This window comes from Erinaceus europaeus, chromosome 2, assembly GCF_950295315.1.
Source record: "Erinaceus europaeus chromosome 2, mEriEur2.1, whole genome shotgun sequence".
NCBI classification, from domain to species: domain Eukaryota; kingdom Metazoa; phylum Chordata; class Mammalia; order Eulipotyphla; family Erinaceidae; genus Erinaceus; species Erinaceus europaeus.
Genome location: NC_080163.1, coordinates 182987807 through 183009763, shown reverse-complemented (window position 1 = coordinate 183009763; position 21957 = coordinate 182987807). Strand labels below are relative to the sequence as shown.

Sequence of the window (21957 nt, the reverse complement as noted above, 5' to 3'; positions counted from 1 at the left end):
AAAGCTGAAAGGGGGAACACTGAATCAATCAACAGTCAAGACTTCAAGCTATTTTCCACCTGCATTACAGCTTTCTCATCACACCTAGTGTCAGAGTCTACTTATTTATCTGTCTCCACACCAGGCCTGGAGCACTTCTGATTGTCCTTAACTCATCTTTGCCAGCAGGGGAGGCCAGCTCATCTGTATTTTAACCAAGAAAGTGGGTGGTAGAAGTCAGGTGAAAAGGAGATCAGGCAACTGGGCCTGGTGGGTTGTGGAGTGAGCAAGGGCTCACAGGTTCTCTGCTGCATCAGGGTATTTCTACTGCCTCAGCTCTGGACATTTTAGCATTAGCTAGAGGGGAAGAAGCACTGGTTTCATGGAAGGATAGACACTGAGGATAAGCCTCCTCACAGAGACTACACTTGTCTGAGACAGAGAAGAGGTTCAGGACATAACCCTGGGATGCTATCTAGTCCTCTGAATTTTTTTTCAAATATTTTTAATTTAGGGGGCCGAGTGGTAGCACACCTGGTTGAGTGCACATGTTACAATGCGAAAGGACCCAGGTTCGAGTCCCTGGTCCCCACCTGCAGGGGGAAAGCTTCACGAGTGGTGAAGCAGTGCTGCAGGTGTCTCTGTTTCTCTTCCTCTGTATCCCTCCCTCTTCCCTCTTGATTTCTGGTTGTCTCTATCCAATAAATAAATAAAGATAATAAAAAATATTTTTATTTAATTATTACTGGGTAGACACAGAGAGAAATTGAGAGGGGAGGAAGATAGGATAGAAGGAGAGAGACAGAGAGACACCTGCAGCCCTGATTCACCATTTGTGAAGCTTTCCCCCTGCAGGTGGGGACCAGGGACTTGAATCTGGGTCCTTGTCCTCTGTAATATGAGCACTTAACCAGGTCCGCCACTGCCTGGCCCCTAGTCCTCTGAATTCTTACACCATTAACAGGAGAGAAAATAAGAAATTTCATTTTATGTAAAAATCATATTGCATGGGCTTTGTTTTCTTTTAATTTGCCGACAAAGCCTGACTTTTCCCTTAAGCCATTATAGTGTCTCTAAACTTTTAAAAAATATATATATATTATTTAAAGATACACACACACACACGGAGAGAGAGAGGGAGAGAGGGGGAGAGAGAGAGAGAGGAGAGAGAGAGAGAGAGAGAGAGAGGCACCAAACCACTGCTCAGTTCTGACTTATTATGGTGCGGTGGACTGAATCTGCAACCTTGGAGCTTCAGGCATGAAAGTCTTTTGCACAACCATTATATAAAGTATTTTGCACAACTCTGTCCTTTCTGAACTTCTAAGTCACATTCTCCCAAAAGAAAGCAATATTGCCATGCAACCACCAGCCACCAATTTAGGAGCATATCAATCTCTCCTTCACTCCTATCTGCCGCCTTCTGAGGTGTCCTTCCTCTGTTCTCATTTTCTTCCTCGACTCACGTTCACTTTCTTCATTTTTCCTTCTCTTTTCATATTTGGAATATTGAATGTTTGTTCTCATCAACAATCAATCTCACTGAAAAATCTCTCCAACAATCACTTATTTTATTTATTAATTGGATAATACAGAGAGAAATTGAGAAAGGAGGTGGAGATAGAGAGGGAGAGATAGACACCTACAAACTTGCTTCACAATTCATGAAGTGTTCCCCCTGCAGTTGGGGACTGGGGACTCAAACCCAGGTCCTTGCACATTGTAATATATGCGCTTAACCAAGTGCGCCACTGCTCAATCCCCCTTCTTCATTTTTCTTATGGGCACCTGCTTTCTTCTTCATCCCTACACCTTATTCACTAATACTCTCTATGATACTGTAATTTCTAGTAAGAAATAAGTTATGGGTCCCTTGGAATATACCTAAAACAAACCTACTAGCTTTTTCTAAAATGGAGACCCCCCCCCAAAATCTCATCTGCTATGCTCTTGCCTATAGGTTCCTGATTATTAAACAATTTGTTCTGCTTTATATCTTATTGCTTTTCAGCCACCAATTTGCAGATGTTACCATGACATCAACCTGACTTCCCTGGGCAGACAACCTCACCAATGTACCCTGGAACCTCATCTCTCCAGAGCCCTGCCCCACTATGTAAAGACAGAGACATGCTGAGAGGATGGATCAAAATGCCAACACCCATATTCAGCGGAGAAGCAATTACAGAAGCCAGACCTTCCACCTTCTGCACCCCATAATGATCATGGGCCCATGTTCCCAGACACATAAAGGGAAAGCTTTCAAGGATGGGGATGGGATACGAAACTCTGGCGGTGGGAACTGAGTGAAACTGCACCTCTTTTATGCCATGGTCTTTTTTATTTTATAAATAAAAATTTTTAAAAAGAAGTAACTTTTTAAAAATATCCTTCCTTGGTTCTTGGTACACAATTCCAAAAATACTTTAAATTTCTGATGGGATAAGAAGATAAAGTGTAGGGAATCGGTCGGTAGTGCAGCAGGTTAAGTGAAGCGAAGCACAAGGATCAGCCTAAGGATCTCGGTTCGAGCCCTCGGCTCCCCACTTGCAGGGGAGTCACTTCACAGGTGGTGAAGCAGGTCTGCAGGTGTCTATCTTTCTCTCCCCTTCTCTGTCTTCCCCTCCTCTCTCCACCTCTCTGTCCTATCTAACGATATCAATAACAACGACAATAATAACTACAACAACAATAAAAAAACAAGGGCAACAAAAGTGAAAATAAACAAATATTTAAAAAAATAAAAAAAAGAAGATAAAGTATTTTTTTGTTATTTTTGACGAGTCCCTTTCGACCACACTAAGCTTAATGTGACTGAAGATGACATTTGGAAAGCCCCTGAAGATGAGATCTGGTTGTCAAGGAAACTTTCAGTTTCACCCCTCTGGGGAAGAGAGGACTGGAGTAGTATCACTCACCAATGGCTAATGACTTAATCACATGAGTCAAAGTGAAGAAGGCTCTATAAGAAGTCTAAAGGAGGGAGTGTGGAAAGCTTCCAAGTTGGTGAATGCATGGAAGGTGGCACACCTGGAGAGGGCACAGAAGCACTAGTCCTTCCCTGGTGCGTAACTCTATGGAGCTCTGTCATTTAACTGGTCCTGAGCTAAATCTTTTCAGTCAGCTGGTAAAGTGTAGAGTGCTTTCCTTCTAAGTTTTTGCTTTTATACCTTAACAATTATTTATTAATGAGAAAGAAAGGAGCACTGTAGTGTCACTGTAACACAAACAATGCCTTGAACTTCACATCTGAGAGCCCAGTGCTTTATCTACTGTGCCAAACCCCAAGTCATGGCCACTGCCTTCCTGAGCACTACAAGTAGTTCATACAACTTAAATAACTTAGCTAATAAATTGAGGAGGAGGTCATGGGAACTTCTGACTTACACTCAGTTGATTCATAACTAGACTTTTGATTGGAATCTGAGGTTGGCTAGTCTCCTAGGACTGTGCCCTTATTTAACCTATGGAATCTGATGCTAACTCCTAGTAGACAGTGTGAAAACTGATCCAGAACTGCCTGGTGAGCGGGGGAAAGTCACACATTTGGTGATCAGAAACATATTCTACAAGTAGATGGAAAACAGGTGGTTTCCCAAACATTCTGCTTTGTGCTGGGTGCACGCACAAATCCTGTCATGAATGGAATTGCTTAGTAGGTATTCTGGCATATTACCCCATCACACAGTCAGAAGTTCCTTGATTTCAATTTTTTTTTTTTTTTTACCAGAGTACTTCTCAGCTCTGGCTCCTATGATGGTTGTAGGGACTAAACCTGAGACCTTGGAACCTCAAGTACAAAAGTGCTACACAATCGGGGGTGGGCTAGGGAGTTGAGGGGCACTTCACAAGCAGTGAAGCAGGTCTGCAGGTGTTTATCTGTCTTTAACTCCCCCTCCTCTCTCAATTTTTCTCTGTGCAATCAAAATTAAACCAGGAAAGGGGAAAAAATGGCGGCCAAGAGCAGTGGATTCATAGTGCTGGTACCAAACCCCAGCAATAGCCCTGGTGGAAATTTAAAAAGAAAAGGTGCTATGTTATCATCCCAGCACTGCTTTTAAAACTTTTTTATGCATAATTTCTTTAGGATCACAAATTAAGCAACTTATTAACCCTGCCTCATCTGTTCTAGTGGTTCTCCTACTGCCATCTGTCTGGTGAGACTGTTCAGATCTCTGTCCTACAGGTGTCACCTGGGCCCCCATTTTGGTCCTTTCCCATCATTTGCAATCCCTCTAAGACTTACAGGACTGGTCAGGCCATGCTCTTGAAGCCCTCACTGAAGTGGCTGGGCCTGACACTGCTCCTTTTTTCAACTTGGAAAATGTCCAAATATACACAAAAAAGCAGGTTATGGTGAGCCTTCAATGTATTCACCAAAAAATTTCAGTGACTGTCAACATTTTGCTATGATCTTTCTATCCTTGTCATTTTACTCCCATCGTTTTTTTTTTTTTTTTTTTTGCTAAAATGTTTGAAGCTAACGCAACTTAATGCTGGCCTATGTATATGTTGGAATGCCCCCAAATTATCTTAAAATGTATTTTATTTATTTTAAAATTTTATTATTATTATTTATCTTTTTTTATTATTGTTGTAGTAGTTGTTGTTATTGATGTCGTTGTTGTTGGGTAGGACAGAGAGAAATGGATAGGAGGGGAAGACAGAGAGGGGGAGAGAAAGACAGACATGTGCAGACCTGCTTCAACGCCTGTGAAGCGACTCCCCTGCAGGTGGGGAGCCGGGGGCTTGAGCCGGGATTCTTACGCCGGTCCTTGCGCTTTGTGCCACGTGCGCTTAACCCGCTGCGCTATTGCCCGACTCCCATTTTATTTATTTTTATTTCAAACCCCCAAAGCTCAATTGATTTGGTTGTTATCTCTCTTAACTATCTTTCAATACAAGACAGTACCTCTTTTTTCCCCTATGCTGTTGAACTTGTTAAACAAATCAGGTCAATATGCATGCAGAGGTGCCACATTCTGAATTTGCTGCACTGTTTCCTTGTGGTAGTGTATAAATTGTTACTAGGTCCCTTATTTCTACTTGGAGTTCTTCCTGGAGACCTGATTAGTTCATTTCAGAATGATTTTGTGTGTGGGTGGGATAGAGGGAAAAATGTAAGATGTACCATGCATGTGCTGTGTAGATACCAGTCAGCACCAGCATCTAGCTGTTGCATAGTGATACTAAGACTGACCAATGGTTTTGGGTGGGAAAATACTGGTTCTTCCCTTATGAAATTTGGTGAAGACCTTCTACCAAAAGGTTTTATCCTCCATCGTTGATCACTGCTTGAATCAGTTTATTGTGGTGTGTAAAATAGTGATTTTTCTAACTGTATTATCCCTTCTATGCAGAAGACTGTTGAATTTATTTTAAACAGAAAAACTTTGCCCTATTTATTGGAGTTACTTGGTTACCCTGAAAGACAGTGTGTACTGAAAAGATGGGAAATGTACTCAATTCTTTTTTATGGGAGCACTGTTCAGCTCTGGCTTATGGTGGTGCGGGGGACTGAACCTGGGACTTTGGAGCCTCAGACATGAGAGTCTCTTTGCATAACCATTATGCTATCCAACTCTGCACCTCAATTCTTTATTTTTTATCTTTTTTCCTTTTTTAAAAAAAACAGGTCACTGCTCAGCTCCAGTGTATGGCAGTGCTAGGGATTGAACCCAGGACTTCAGATTTATCCTTATTTTAACTAGCACTTTTTAGAATGGTGAGTAGGTTGCACAGAATATACTGACAAATGAAAGTCACAGGGTTCAATTCCTCCAGAGTGACAGAAGCCCTCTGGCCCCAGTGGCTCCTACCCAAGTAGACAGGGTTTAGACAGCAACTCCTACTTATTGTTTACAATACAGTTTATAGGCTCATCTGAATTTCAATTAACTACAGCTTCTTTTAAAAATTATTTTTTTTGGATAGTGACAGACTTGCAACTCTGCTTCACTGCTCATGAAGCTTTCCCCCTACAGATGGGGTCCAGGGGCTTGAACCCACACCTTTGTGCACTGTAATGTGTATACTTAGCCAGGTGTGCCACCCTCTGACCCCAACTATAGCTTCTTTTAAAGACTAATCTGGTCATGACCTATCCAATTGTCTATATATGTTAATTATACCTTAATAAAGCTATTTAAAAAAAAACTAATCTGAAGACTATTTAAATAATATTCACCTCAATAAAAGAATGAGCCAAAAAAGAGTGACTAGACACTAGTAACAATATGAAAGCGGGACTCCTACAAGTTTTTGATAATGTGAACTTGAGTTTCTGATTAATAGCAGTATTTGGGATTTTCATTTGGCACATATGGTTAGGAATATTTACCCATAATCTGTTATGAAAGACCTACTAGTCAAAACAAGAAAGAAGTACCGATGAATTTTCCCTTTAGGCCAGAAAAAGCAGAATGCAAATTTAATTCCATTGAAAAGAATATTTTGAAACTAGTTTCTAATATCTTCCATTATGATATTTACCTCAGATAAATACTGACATACCTGAGTCACAGTTATGAGCACTAGTCAGTATTCATAAATGAAGTATTTCAAACATGTTGATAGATAAAATTACATCATATATGAAAGACGAAAGTACAGCAAACTGAAAGCCAGGGTTCAATTACATAATGATCTGATAGAAAGTCAACCTGTCTATTTACAGAGCTGTAGTACTTGGAAAGCCACTAAAACTTTTAAAAGATATAAACCAGTTTTCTGCAATGCTTGTGCAGAGCACCTGTCCACAGGGCAAAGTCCTGCTGATAACTGAAGCCCCAGTGTGAAACCAGAGCCCCTGTCAAGGGCTATCAAGGGCTGAAGAAAGCTAGGAGAGAAGGGGTGTCACTGCTCACTGTGTGAGGACAGGAGAGGCAGAGTGTCCTACTTTGCTCCCCTCCCCTTCCTTTCATAAGGCAATGCCACTCTGCCAATCTAGCTCACCTGAAGGCAAAAGCCAAATGTGCTGCCCCTCACCTTGCAGGCCATATTGAAAGCAACATAATAAATGAGGAGGAGAATGACAACTAACCAAGATGCTGTGCTACCCATATGCATTAATTGGTCCTGATCATCACAAGAAGGTTGGAAGGGAGTAATCATTTCTTTTTTTAAAAAATTAATTTACTTTTGGGAGTTGGGCGGTAGTGCAGCAGGTTACGTGCACATGGCACAAAGCACAAGGACGGGCGTGAGGATCCCAGTTCAAGCCCCCGGCTCCCCACCTGCAGGTGAGTCCTTCACAGGCAGTGAAGCAGGTCTATAGGTGTCTTATCTTCCTCTCCCCCTCTCTGTCTTCCCCTCTCTCCATCTCTCTGTCCGAACAATGACAACATCAGTAACAACAATAACAACAACAACAACAATAAAAAACAGTAAAGGCAACAAAAGGGAAAATAAAAAAAAATTAACTAAATTTTTAATTTTTATTTATTTACTGCAGAGAGAAAGCCAGAGACCAAGAGGGAAGAAGGAGATGGAGAGGGAGCAAGACAGGCTCCTGAAACCCTACTTTACCACTTGCAAAGCTTCCCCCCTGCAGGTGGGGAATGGGGGCTTGAACCCAGGTACTTGCACAATGTAACATGTACACTCAAACAGGTGTGCCACCACCTGGTCCTGGGAGTAATTTTTTCTTTCTTTCTTCCTTTTCTTTTCTTTTTTGCCTCCAGACTTGGTGCCTGCACTATGAATCACTGCTCCTGTGGCCATTTATTTAATTTATTTTTTTGGATACGACAGAGAGAAATTGAGAGGGGAGGGGAAGATACAGAGGGAGAGAGAACGATAGACACCTGCAGACTTGCTTCCCCCTTGTGAAGCAACCCCCCTGCAGGCAGAGAACCAGAGGCTGGAACTAACCTTGCGCAGGTCCTTAAGCTTTGTACTATGTGTGCTTAAGCCACTGTGCCACCGCCCATCCCCCCATAACTTCTTATAGGAGGACAAACTGAGGCTCAGAGATGTTAGATGATTTGCTCCAGGCAGACAAATAATAAGGAGCAGAATAATTTTCTAAGCCCAGATCATCTGACTCCATAGCTCATAACTAGTCAAGTACTACAGTCAAACTCATTTCTCTATCAGGTTGTGACAATTAATCATGAGGGTTAAGGGCAAAGACTGAAGAGTACAGATAGGACAGGACTCATGTACACCCTGCCTGCCCCACAGCATGCAGTCAGCAATGATAGTTTCCAGACACAGGCGTTAGCATCAGTCAGTCAGTGAGCATATCCAAACTGGCTATGGGCAAAGAAGCAGCACTAGCAGCCTTCACAAGTGGGACAGTGGAATCAGTACTTGCTTTTAGCTTTAAGATGGTCAATCAATTATTTGCTTATTTAGTTTAAGATACAGGGAGAGGGAGAGAGACACCGAGACCACAGCACTGAAGCTTCCTTCTAGGAGGGTCATGCACAAGGCGAAGCAGTGCACTATCCAAGTGAGAGCTATTTCACCAGCCTGAAATGGTCAAGCATTTAAATACTAAATTCCAGAACATTCCATTTCTGAAACTTCCACAGTCCTAGGCTACATTCCTGAACAGAGGTCCTTGCCTAGCTAGTCAAGCAGTATAAAGCCATAACTTCTCTCCCCAGGGATGAATGCTAAAGAGGCTCTCAGAGTCCTGCTGACAGAACTCTAAAAGACCAACAGAAAAAAATGCCTTGCCACTTCATCTAAGTCAGGTGACGTGGGGGGGGGAGGGAGAGAGAGAGAGAGAGAGAGAGAGAGAAACAGAGGAGTCCTTATTGGTCTATGTATAAACCCCACTGCAGTACATAAATTCCAGAAAAAACAAATACTGCTCTTTGGAAAAAAATAAAATGTCAAATCTACAGGCCTACCCTTGGCAATTATATTCTAGAATTCACTTATAAGTCAGCTAAGAATATACCCAGAGATTTAAAAACCTATCAGCAGCCCTTAGTTTCCAGTCTAGCCTCAGAAAGCCTGCTTAGCCCATTAAATACAAAAACAGTTGTCTTCCAGCTATACTAATCACATTTCAATGGGGAAAGCCAAGTCAAGATTCCAAACTACAATAAAAAATATTTCCCTTTCTCAGTTCAAGTGATCCATGCTGGACATAGGAAAGCAGCTTACTACATCCCTACTCCTTGTGGAATCTTTCCTTCCTTCCACCTACCCCCCTTTTGTTTTCATTTCTTTTATTTGATAGGACAGAGAGAAATTGAGAGGAAAGGGGAAGATAGACACCTGTAGCTATCTTACCACTCATGAAAATTCCTCCTTGCAGGTGAAGATTGGGGGCTTGAACCTGGGTCCTTGCACATAGTAATGTGTATGCTCTACTAGGTGTTCCACTGCCTGGCCCCAATTCACACTTTTCTAGCTGTGTTACTCGAGGAAGAAGGGCTTGTCCTATAGCATTAGAGGTGTGCCAGGGTATGAACTGGGGTTTCTTGTAAGCATGATACCCCCTGAGATACCTCCTGGATCAACCTTTATTCCATCTGTGTGTTTTAAGGTTGATGCTATTTACTTCATGAGCTATAGAGAGGCCAGAGAAAGATTCTCACCCTGAACTCTGGACCACAGGCTTTGAAGTTCAACGCTCTACCATTTTGCCACCTCCAAGACCTCTACCTCCTTCTTTTGGAAAAAAGAGATACCAAAGAACCCCTCTACCATCCATGGGGTTCCCAATGTTACTCATGATGCTCTCAGATGGGGTCAGGGATGAAGCCCAGGGTCCAAAACATGGTAAAGCATGTGCTCTATCCACTGAGCCATTCCTCCTGGCCCTTCTTTCTTCTACCTCCCCCCTCCAAATACAAAAAAAAAAAAAAAAAAAAAACTAGCTTATTTAGTTTACCTCAATCATTGGACCTCTAGTGATTTTCTAAAATCAAGATTAGCCTCAGGATGAGGAAAGGTATGACCTCCCTCCTGCCATCAGAAACCTCATCTCTGATGTGCTTCTTAAATGTTTAAGGATGTTTGAGTGAATCAACCTCAGAAAAACTCTGACCAACTAAATATCATGTTAAAAAATCTTGACGTGACACAAACGTAATAGATTACAGTTTAGTAAGTCATATCCTAAATGGAGAAAGGTCATCTTGCTTCTGAATATAACTTGTGTCTAATATTATATTCTAATCAAGAGCCCTGAAAGGTTCAGAAGAATGTTTCATCTTGACTATCAAGGACCCTAAGACAAGTTCTGAATAAGAATCAGTATATTCAAATGTGAGTAAGTATGAGTTAAGAACTCGAAAGATAATTTATTCTGTGAACATGTGTGGAACATTTAGTATTCAGCCAGTGTTCCATAATGATAACTCATAAATAAAGCTTATAATCATATTTAGAATTCTCCAACACAACTATGTCTCACAGCATGCTGTTTGGAAATTAAGTTCCAATTTGAAAATTTAAATAAAAACAACATGAATTAGAGGCTGATTCTTTAAAATGTAGCACAGAGGCCTTGCACATGCATGATACCATCAGCCAATTCTCTCGTTCTTTATTTTAGAGAGGAGGGGGAGAAGAAGAGATACATCACATCACACCACTACTCATGGAGAGTTTCCTGGTGCTGCCAGGTACTGTCAGGGCTCAAGCCCAAGGATCCTATATGGTATATGCTCTACCAGGTGAGTTCTCTCTTGCCCCCATCCTTTTTTTATTTGTTAAATGTGACACGAGGACTAGACACAGGGCTCCGTGCATGTGATTTCTGTTAAGTGATCTCTCTGGCTCAATTTTCTATTTTTTAATTTTGAAAGAAAGAGAGGAAAAGGGAGAACTATAGAGAGCTAAGATGCCACAGGAACACTTACTCATCCAGGGAGTTCACATGGTAGCTTCTCTGTTGCTCCTATGTAGTGCCAGAATTTAAACCGACTGACAGAATCTCACACTTGGTTGAAGTGTACACAATCTTGGGTGAATTATCTCCCAGCCCCTTTTAACCTACTTAATTTGAAATGAAAGTAATCTACAACCTTGTATCTACAATGCTTTTGCATGGAGAACACATCAACAGAAAGAAAACGGGCTAGGTGGTGGCGCACCCGGTTAAGCACACACATTACAGTGCACAAGGACACAGGTTCAAGCTCCTGGTCCCCACCTGCAGGAGGAAAGCTTCACAAGTAGCGAAGCAGGGCTGTAGGTGTCTCTCTGTTTCTCTCCCTCTCTCCTTCCCCCTCTCTTCTCAATTTCTCTCTGTCTCTATCCAGTAACAAATAAAATCAAACGATTTTTAAAAAATTTAAAAGAGTAAAAAGAAAATAGGGTCAGGGAAATATTATAGGCCAGCGTTAAGAGCACAGAACCTGCATGCATGAGGTCTTAGGTTCAACCCTTGGAACCACTTATGCCAGAGTCAAGCAGTGCTTTTGTCTGTCTCCCTTCTTCTCCCTCATCCCTTTATAAAAATAAGTAAATAGGAGATGAAGACCATTTTGGGTGAAAAACCAAGGTAGTGCCATCAGTTACCTTTAAAATACATTTTCCTACTCAAGTAAGAGACACAAGATACTCTACCTCAATGTCCTGGAGACTGAATTCCTTCTGATCTGTAAAGTTTGCAGCTCCAGCACTAAGTTCCATCAGCATCTTGGCGATCTCAGGTTTTATGGCTGAAGTTAGCCGGCTGGCGGCTTCCATGACATGCTCCTGCACATCTTTGAGCTGCATGGCTGCCTTCGAGTAGTGAGAGTTCCTGAACACAGTGCTGAAGAGATCTGTGAGGAAGGTACTGGCACGACAGAAGACATTGAGGGCATCCAGGTACTTGGAGATGCCCTGCTGGATGTCAGCGATGGGAGTGGAGTGGGACATGGCGTGGTGGCAGCTGCTGGCAGCGGCCAGGCTGCCGAGGGTGGCTGTGCTGGCCGTAGAGGCCAGGGGAGCACTCAGTGCTCGGCCCAGCTCCGGCATCGGGTACTGCTGGTGCTGCTGCACCTTCTGCTTGGACCCGCCAAGCAGGAAGCGCCGCTTGTAGTCCATTTTACTGTCCTGAGCACTGCAGCAATACATGCGGGAGGGGAACTGTCCCAATGACCGTGTGCAGGTCAGGGCTCTGAGTCTTTTTTTCTTTCTCTATTTATTTTTAACTGTAGCTAGGTATAAAAATAGTGGAGTTCTGCCAATCTAAGTTTTAAAAAAGGCATTTCCATGAGGCAGGTGACCATGTGCTCCAACGTAGATGGGAGAAGGGCAACAGATTTAATTAATTAATTAATTTTTTAGGGTGGGCAGGACCTCTAACAAAAAATAAAATTGTGTCCAAAATGTCATATAATATCTATCAGCATCCCCCTCTTAATAAAAAGATACGTTTGCTGAGAAAAATGCTCACCTACAATTGCTACAATTGCAAGAATATTCTGATACTCGTATTTACAATGGCAGAAAAATAACTTAATCTTAAAAAATGTAATACATGTAATATAATGTATTCAATATACCAGAAAAGTTAGAATCCCAAAACCCACAAGCTGATCAACAGCAATTTAAAAAGCAGTACAGGAGTACTACGCGCTAAGTTATTTAGAAGCAGGATCAAACTTCTGCAGGATTTTGACAGAACCTGCCTGCCAAATCCATTTACCTGTAAAGCTTCTTCTCAATATGAAAATTTCCTTTTAATAACTTTGAAAAGGTTTTTTTTTAATGGCGTGTGTTATAAATTATGTCTTCTGTTTTCCTTTTGTTTGCTGAGGTAGTGGATTCCTTTATAACATTAACAAGTGGTGCTTCTAGACGGGTTGACCCTCAATTGTAAAGTCTGAAGTGAGAATGCACGGATATATTTGTAAGGCTTCTAAGTCATTTCCTGTAAGGGGGAAATAAGATATAGTTAGAAAAGTTACAAGACAATGAGTAGTTCTGAAATGTTAATTCCTACAATGCTAATTTGAAACCAAGGTAGGTTTCAAATTATTAAAATAAGAAGTCATATTATGGGGACAGGTGGTGATGCATCTGATAAGAGTATGCACTACACTGTGTAATGACCCTGGTTCAAGCCCCCAGTCTTCGCTTGTGGGGGGAAGCTTCAAGAGTGGTAAAGCTGTGCAGGAGGTGTCTTTCCCTCTCCCTTCCCTCTCAATTTCTCTCTTCTATCCAAAATAAAGAAGTCAAGTGAGGAAAACCTTGCAAAAGCAGGTATAATAGTGAGAGGTGCAATATGACCAGGCCAGCCTAAGGCTCTGAGGTTCCATGCTCAATCCCCAGCACCACAAAAATACCAGTGCCAAGCAGTATTCTGGTATTATAAAGAAAGAAAAATGACTTCACTAGGAAAGTACCTCAAGTTGAAGCACAAAAATAATTCAACAAGGGATCGGGAGTTTAGACAAATGCATGGAGTTTATACTAATGGAGTTTATACTATGGAGTTTATACTAATGACTCTTATGCCTGAAGTCCCAGATTCAATCCCCAGCACTACTATATGCCAGAGTTGAGCAGTGCAAAGAGAAAGAATGTCTAAAAATAAAAATAATAATAACACACACACACACACACACAAAGGTTAATTTTAGTGACCCCAGAGATGACGATGGATCAAGTGTTGGACCTTCAAGCATGAGGTCCTGAGTTTGATCCCCTGCAGTGCATGTGCAATGCAGTGATGCTCTAGTTTTCGCTCACTAATAAATAATTTTAGTTCATAAAAACAATTTAGGAATAAGCAATCTTCAAAGGTGAACTTTATACTAACCACTCCAAAGCTGAAGCTGGCAAGTGACACAGCGAGCAGGGCCTGAATTCCCGTTTGTGTTTGGCCTTCCTTGTTTCCTCTTCGAAGAGCTCACGAATCTGCAAGAGGATTGAAAGAGCACTCAGATGATGGTGAGGATTGCTGACAAGCTCAACACTCACAAAACTTTAAGACTTTGTGCACAAGGTTTTTGGTTTTTTTTAATGTCATTAATTAACATGAAAAAGGAGAGAAAAAATTAGAGCATCAATGAGGCACATACAATGTCAGGTTTCCAGCTCAGAACCCCGTGGTTTTACATCCAACACTCTAGTCGCCGCACCGCCTCCCAGGCCAGTGATCACATTTTCATATGAACTTTTTGTTCCTCCAATTTGGGGGCGGGGGGTGTATTTACCTAAGAGAGGGACTGCTGAGCCATATGGCAACTGTTTTTACATTTGAAGGAACTGCCAAACTGCTTGTCACATTCTCATCAGCAATGAATTTATGTGAGTTGTATCTCAACAAAGCTGTTATTTAAAAAAAAACAAACCATCATTCTTTTGTCATTTTCCCTATTTTAAGTTCTCATACAAGAGCAATAGATACACCATAAAAACTAAGCTTCTCAGGGATATCTTTTTCCCCCTCTACAGGGATAACTTATAAATTAATTCTTTTTTTTTTTTTTTTCTTTTTGGACTCCAGGGTTATTGCTGGGACTTGGTGCCTGCACTACAAATCCACTGCTCCTGGAGACCAATTTTCCCTTTTGTTGCCCTTGTTGTTTATCATTGTTATTGCTGCTGTTGTTGGACAGGACAGAGAGAATAGAGAGAAGGGGAAGACAGACAAGAGAGGGGGAAAGAAAGACACCTGCAGACCTGCTTCACCACTTGTGAAGCAACCCCCCTGCAGGTTGGGAGCCGAAGCCTCCAACCGGGATCCTTACTCTGGTCCTTACATTTTGTCATGTGCGCTTAACCCGGTGCACTACTGCCTGCCCCCTACTTTTTTTTTTTCTTCTCCATATCACTGCTCAGCTCTTGGTTATGGTGGTGTTGGGGACTGAATATGGAAGCTTGCATGCCTCAGGCATGAGTCTTTTTATATAACCATTATGCTATCTCCTCAGACCAAAATGAGTTATAGTGACTTTTTTTTTTTAATTCAGATCCAGTCTGGCTTACACAGTGTTGGGGATTAAAGTCTGGGCCTTTTGTAAGACCTGTGCTCTTACCCACTGAGTCATTTCTCAGATTGCAAAAACTATTAGTTAAGTGTTGTTATTCAGAATTTGGAAGAATGAGGACTAAAAAGGTGAGTGTTTTAACTGGGGCCTCATACTTTTGTGCTTTCATCACTCCCAGAACTGTCTTCACCAGCCCCTACCAAAAATATTTTAATGTGTCTCAAGAGGTGGCACAGTACGTAGGACTCTCCAGCATGAGGCCCTGAGTTTGATCCTTGGCATTAGGTGTGCCAGAGTAATACTCTGCTTCTTTCTCTCTCCCCCTTATGAGAAACTGAAGCACTGCTTTACTATTCAGGATGTTTCATTTTTGCTTGTTTGTTTTTTACATGTAGTACCAAGGATCAAAGTTAAAGCTTCATACATATAAGCATAAGCTCTATCACTGAACTATCTCCCTAGTCCCAACAAGATTCATTCTTTTAATATTTTATTTATTTTTTTAGATACAGAGATATTGAGATGGGGAGGAGAGAGAGGGAGAGAGAAAGACAGATCCCTGCAGCACTGCTTCTTTACTCATGAAGTTTCCCCCTTGTACATGAGGTCTGGTGAGTCCAACCTCAGTCCTTGAACATTGTAGCAGGTATGTTCTAAGGGTGCACCATCGCCTACCCTCCACCCCCCCAACAAGATTTTTAAAGACCATCCAGTATAAGCCTTTCAGTTTACAGCGGGGCCCTCCCCACTGTATCCTAGGATATAGTATGCCATGCACTAGATCACACAGTGCCAGGATCAAATTCAGGTACTTGGACTCCCAGAACTCTAAACACACATACACAAATGATCAGCTCTTAACTACTCAGTCTGACAGATGAAGCAACAATAACAAATCTCAAAACAAATGGCCTGATAATAAAAATTTATTCTTGCTTCAATGAATACTGGTGTGGATCTAGGAGCCTGTCTTCAACTTGTAGGAATAACTAGCAACAGAAGTTGTGTTTTCCAAAGTCCCCTCTCCTTCCCCCCCAACCCCGTCTCTCTCTCTTTCTGACACACACGCACAAACACACACACATACCACCACACCATTTTACTACTTTCCACTGGAAGTAACACAAATCAAATCACTCACCTCATAGCTATTTGGTAAAAATTAGTCATGTGGTGCCAATCTGACTACAAGAGGGGCTGAGAAGTGTCGGGCACAAATGGAATATTTGGTAAGCTCCACAGTTGCCCACAGCTGTCCACCCAGCCCAATTGTATGAGCTCTGACCAGATGGCCACAGTAGTTTTGATTCCACACAGGAAAGGTATGCAAAGTCCCCACAGTTGCTTCCTAGAAGCCAGGTGACTCTCACACAGCTTGTGGACAATGGTCCTTAGTTCTTTTTTCCTTTTTTTAAAGATTTTATTTATTTATTTATTTATTTATTTATTTATTTATTAAGGAGAAAGATAGGAGGAGAGAGAAAGAACCAGATATCACTCTGGTACATGTGCTGCCAGGGATTGGACTCTGGCTTCAGAGTCCCGTTCTTTATCCACTGCACACCTCCCGGACCACAATGGTTCTTAGTTCTGTGTATGCAGAGTGGAGGACTGGCAGGTAGGTGGTGGGGAAGGAATGGTCAAAGAATCCTTCGAGAAAGGACAATTCGTAAGTCAAATGTGTATTGATAAATGCTGAAGTTTCCACTGCCTTTCCTCAGAGGAAAGTGACGTAGAGCTGGAGGTAACAGATGATTATGGAAGCTGAGCCTTGTCTCCTGCATCCTAGCTATGAACTTGGGAAGGCCTGAGGCTCAGGTAAAACATTTCGTCGACACAAAGAGAAAAACATACAGGTCCTTGGCACCCATATTTCTATATTCTCAAGGTGCAGTTCTCAGACAGACTCAGAACTGAACTGCACAGAGTCAAAGGTGTGCACTTCCAACAGGACAAGTGAATCTATTGGTGGTATTGGTGTCCAAGGAGTGGTCAAAATGCCCATAGTACATGCTAGTAAAAAAGAAAATTTCTTCTTCAATGGTTTGGGGGCTTGTGAAGCTGGTGGAGAACCTGATTTGGATGCATAAGGTTCTGAGTTCCATCTTGGGCACTGCATATGCCAGAGTGGTGCTCTGGTTTTCTCTCTGGTGTTAATAAATACATTTTTGGGGAAAAAAATTAATGGGAGAGAGGAGAGAAGATCAGAGGATCACTCTGGCACATGGAATGCTGGGGTTTGAACTTGGGGGCCTCATGCTGGAGAGCCTAATTCTTTTCCACTATGCCACCTCCCAGGCTGCAATAAATATTTTTTAAACAGAAACTTATTTAAGGAAAGAATTACGTGTTTAGCTATTTATAAAATAGAAAAAACTAGAGTACCACTATGGTAGATGAGATACTAGGAATCTAACTCAGGACTTCGTGCTCATAAGTTCCGCATTCTAGCAACAACACAACCTACCTCCCAGATCACAAAATGGACATCTTTCTAGCAATTTTCTGTAAGATGCCCAATTAACACTAACCGTATTAAGATTAGAATGGAAAAAAAAATCCCTCAATAAAAACCAATCATGGTACAGCCCAGGAGGTGGCAAAGTGGATAAAGTAGTGGACCCTCAAGCATAAGGTCCCAAGTTCCCTAATATTACACCACGTTCTAAAGTGATGTTCTAGTGTGTGTGTGTGTGTGTGTGTGTGTGTGTGTGTGTGTAGTGGATAAAGTACTGGACCCTCAAGCATAAGGTCCCAAGTTCTCTAACATTACACGTTCTAAAGTGATGTTCTGGGTGTATGTGTGTGTGTGTGTGTGTGTGTGTGTTCTCCCCCTACTCCCTTCTCTCTCTCTCTTGTAAATTAATTTTTCAACAACAAATCAATCATAGCTTAAGGAATTCCTTCCCTGCTACTACTACTACCAGGATACCACCATTTTTTTTGGGTGGTGGGGGAGGGGTTACCAGGGCTTCACTGGTATAAGTGGATTTTTCAAACAGAAAGAGAAAAAGAGAGAGAGAGACAAACATATCACAGAACTGAAGCTTCCTCCAATGCAGTGGGACCCAGACTCAGACTTGTGTCACATGAGGCAAAGCAGATACACTATCCACAGGAGCTATCTTGCTGGCTTAGGAAACCACTCTAAATGGAATGACTACTGGGGCTGGTGAGACAGCTGAACGGTTATGCAAAAAGATGTTAGTCCCTGAGGCTTCAATGTCCCAGGTTTAATTCCCAGCACCACCATAAACAAGAGCTGAGCAGTGGTCCAGTGAAGGAAGAGGAGAAGGAAAAGAAAATAATAAAAGGAAAGAGAATGACTATTGAAATATGGACTCCAGGACTACAATCCAAAACTAATAAGTCAATCTTTTGGGGGAAAAGTAAGTAAAAGCAAGTTTCAGCAAGTTGCCTAGGTGATTCTGATACATGCTATAATTTGAGAACCGACTACTCAGATAAAAATATGCTGAAACACATATGGATGAAATCAGTTGAAGATGCTATTTCCTAACATTCCAATTCATTTAAGAACCTAGAAAATGAAATCTCTCCGACACCCACTGTGATAGACACAACTACTTCTGAGAGCCAAAGGGCTAGTTGGACAATTTAATGAAAACTTTTATCTGTACCATAATTACTTCTTAACAAAATCACTCTAGTCCCATAGTCAAGCCTTAGGCGCTACTCCAGGAAGAGAGAAAGCAAGTTCTCTTAGAAAACAGATGGGGTGTTTCTATGCTGACCTTTGTTGCAAAGCAAGATAGTGATGAACTAAAACAGCATGAGATTGAAATACCACTCACTCTATCATTTCATTTTTTTCTTTTTTTTCCTCCAGGGTTATAGCTGGGGCTCGGTGCCTGCACCACAAATCCACTGCTCCTGGAGGCCACTTTTTCCCCCTTTGTTGTCCTTGTTGTTTTATCATTTTTGTGGTTATTATTATTGTCATTGTTGTTGGATAGGACAGAGATAAATGGAGAGGGGGAGAGAAAGACAGACACCTGCAGACCTGCTTCACTGCCTGCAAAGCGACACCCATGCAGGTGGGGAGCTGGGGGCTAAAACAAGGACCCTCACGCAGGTCAGTACACTTCACGCCATGTGCGCTTAGCTGGCTGCACTACCAGCTGGCCCTCTCACTTTTTTTTTCTTGTTCTTGATGCTTCGTGCATACACAATTCCACCACTTCTGGGCCAAATCAATCATCTTTCTCTTTTTCTTTCTTTCACCACAGCACTGCTCAATTCTGGCTTACGGTGGTGTAGGGGAGTGCACCTGGGATTTCAGAGCTTCAGGAATGAGTCTTCACAGGGCCATTTTACGCTATCTCCCCAATCCCCTTTTCTTTTTTTTCTCTTTCCTTCTTTTTTTTTTTTTTTTTTTTTAAGAAAGAAGCAGATCTAATGGATCACTCTCTACAATTAGGAAAGTCATCATAAGCCCTCTTACAGGCCTTCCCAGGAACTTGCCCTCACTATAAAGCAGCAATGGTAGGGACTACCCTAGTCTCCAAAGGAAGGCTGGGTCATCCTGCCCTGGGACCAGGAAGACTAGTCCTGAAATGGGTGCAGTCTGGAATGTTCCCAGCTGTGGCCATCAACTGCGAGCTCAGATCAACAGGGACTCAGAGGTTACACCCGTTCTTGCACTAAATATAAATATATATGGGCCCTGGGTCAGGTGGATGAGGTAAACAGATCTTTTTCAAGATTGGGAGCTACTCTTTGCCCTAATCCTACTTTTTATCCCTTTTCTCTACTCTGACACCACCTTCTCAGACAGTATTTTTGTCCAACTCTAAGTTAATTATCAAGCAAAAGCTTAGTCATGCCCCTGGGAACATGCCTAAAATGGACTTCTTTGCTTCCTTCCACCATAAGGTCCCTATTCTCATCTGCTCTGTTCCTACTTTTTGGTTCCAGCTCTTTAATCATTTTGTCCTGCCACTTTTCAGCCACCAATTTGCAGATGCTATCCTGATTCTACCCTGACTTCCCTGGGCAGATGCCCTCACCAATATATCCTGGAACCCTACCTCCTCAGAGCTCTACCCCACTAGGGAAAGACAGAAACAGAATGGGGGTATGGATCAAACTGTCAACACCCATGTCCAGTTGAGACGCAATTACAGAAGCCAGACCTCCCACCTTCTGCATCCTCAAAATAATTTTGATCAGGGGGCCGGGAGATAGTGCAGCAGCTTAAGCGCACGTGTTGTGAAGCACAAGGATGGCATAAGGATCCCGGTTCGAGCCCCCAGTTCCCCACCTGCAGGGGGGTTGCTTCACAGGCGGTGAAGAGGGTCTGCAGGTGTCTATCTTTCTCTCCCCCTGTCTTCCCCTCCTCTCTCCATTTCTCTCTGTCCTGTCCAACACAACAGCAGCAATGACAACAGTAATAATAACAACAACAAGGGTAACAACAACAACAAGGGTAACAACAACAACAAGGGTAACAACAAGGGCAACAAAATGGGAAAAATGGCCTCCAGGAGCAATGGATTTGTGGTGCAGGCACCGAGCCCCAGCAATAACCCTGGAAGCAAACAAAACATTTTTTTTGATCCATATTCCCAGTGGGGGAGAAATGATAGGGGAAGACAACCAGAAGACTCTGAACTCCAACTCCATCAGACTGAGAGAAAAAAGGAAAAACATCTGGATATAGTAACAGATGTATGTGTGACTTGGAAAGGAAGAGAAGATGGGACCATAGGGAAAAAAAAAAGGGGGGGGGCAAATATATACAAATACAGACAGATAGTTGTAGAAATAATAGTTAACCCATATTTATAACCTTAAGAGAACTGCTGTAACTTCCAACAGAAGAACTGGAGATTCAGAACCCTGGTGGTGGAAACAGTGTGGAGTTGTAACCCGTTAACTTGTAATTTATAAATCAATATTAAATCACTAGAAAAAAAAAAAAAAGAGGCAGAGAGCCCATGAAAGAGATAGCAGCCCCAAAGCTTTCTTTAATTTGGTGTGTGCTGGGCCCAGACCTAGGTCATACACATGACAAAGTAGAACATTATCCAAATGAGCCACCTCATTTGCCAGCTCATGGGCCCAATTTTTTTTGGGGGGGTTATCCTTTTTATTTAAGATAGAGAAACAGAGAGACAGGAGAGAGAGAGAGGGAGAGAGAAAGATACCACTGTACCAAAACCTCCTCTGATGCCGAAGCACTCTCATGTGGTATGTGAGTTACCTGCTGGCTCCTCATCTCCCCCTATTAAAATAAGACTCTTTTTTTTTTGTAATTTTTTTTATATTTATTTATTTTCCCTATTGTTGCCCTTGTTGTTCTTTATTGTTGTTGTAGTTATTATTATTGTTGTTGTTACTGATGCTGTCGTTGTTAGATAGGACAGAGAGAAATGGAGAAAGGAGAGGAAGACAAAGATAGACACCTGCAGACCTACTTCACCGCCTGTGAAGCGACTCCCTTGCAGGTGGGGAGCCGAGGCTTGAACCGGGATCCTTATGCCAGCCCTTGCGCTTTGCACTATGTGCGCTAAACCCGCTGTGCTACTGCCTGACTCCCCTAAGACAAGACTCTTATAAATGCTTGTCTCAATGTCTCTGAGTGACTTCCCCCTATTACTTATGTGCCTAAAAAGTTAAAATATGTTCAATCCATTTAGACATTTCTGCAAAATTTTTTGCATCCAGGGTTATTGCTGGGGCTTGGTGTGCCTGTACTACAAATCCACTACTCCTGGAGGCTATTTTTTCCCCCATTTTGTTGCTCTTGTTGTTGTCGTTACTGTTATTGTTGCCATTGATGTTGTTGTCATTACTGTTATTGTTGCCATTGATGTTGTCGTTGGATAGGACAGAGAAAAATCAAGAGAGGAGGGAAGACAGAGAGGGGGAGTGATAGACAGACACCTGCAAACCTGCTTCACTGCCTGTGAAGCGACCACCCCCTGCAGGTGGGGAGCCTGGGCTCGAACCAGAATCCTTATGCTAGTCCTTGCACTTTGCAACACGTATGCTTAACCTACTGCGCTACCACCCGACCCCCTCTGCAAATTTTTTTAAGACAGCTCACAAAAAAAAGAAA

General features: G+C 42.2%; 1 protein-coding gene across 6 annotated transcripts in view; it reads right to left on the bottom strand.

Annotated features, from left to right (window-relative positions):
• The window catches only part of GARRE1 (granule associated Rac and RHOG effector 1), a 93019-nt gene that overhangs the window by 43327 nt on the left and 27735 nt on the right, over positions 1-21957 (bottom strand). For 5 of the 6 annotated variants that reach the window (XM_060185686.1, XM_060185687.1, XM_060185690.1 and 2 more), the window contains 2 exons: positions 13700-13797; positions 11515-12808 (listed from right to left, as the gene is read on the bottom strand). In XM_060185686.1, the coding sequence (XP_060041669.1) occupies positions 11515-12009 (495 nt within the window). In that variant the 5' untranslated portion in view covers positions 12010-12808; positions 13700-13797. Of the gene's footprint in view, positions 1-11514; positions 12809-13699; positions 13798-14096; positions 14212-21957 lie in introns of all 6 variants that reach the window. The other variant, XM_060185689.1, reaches the window with a different exon arrangement.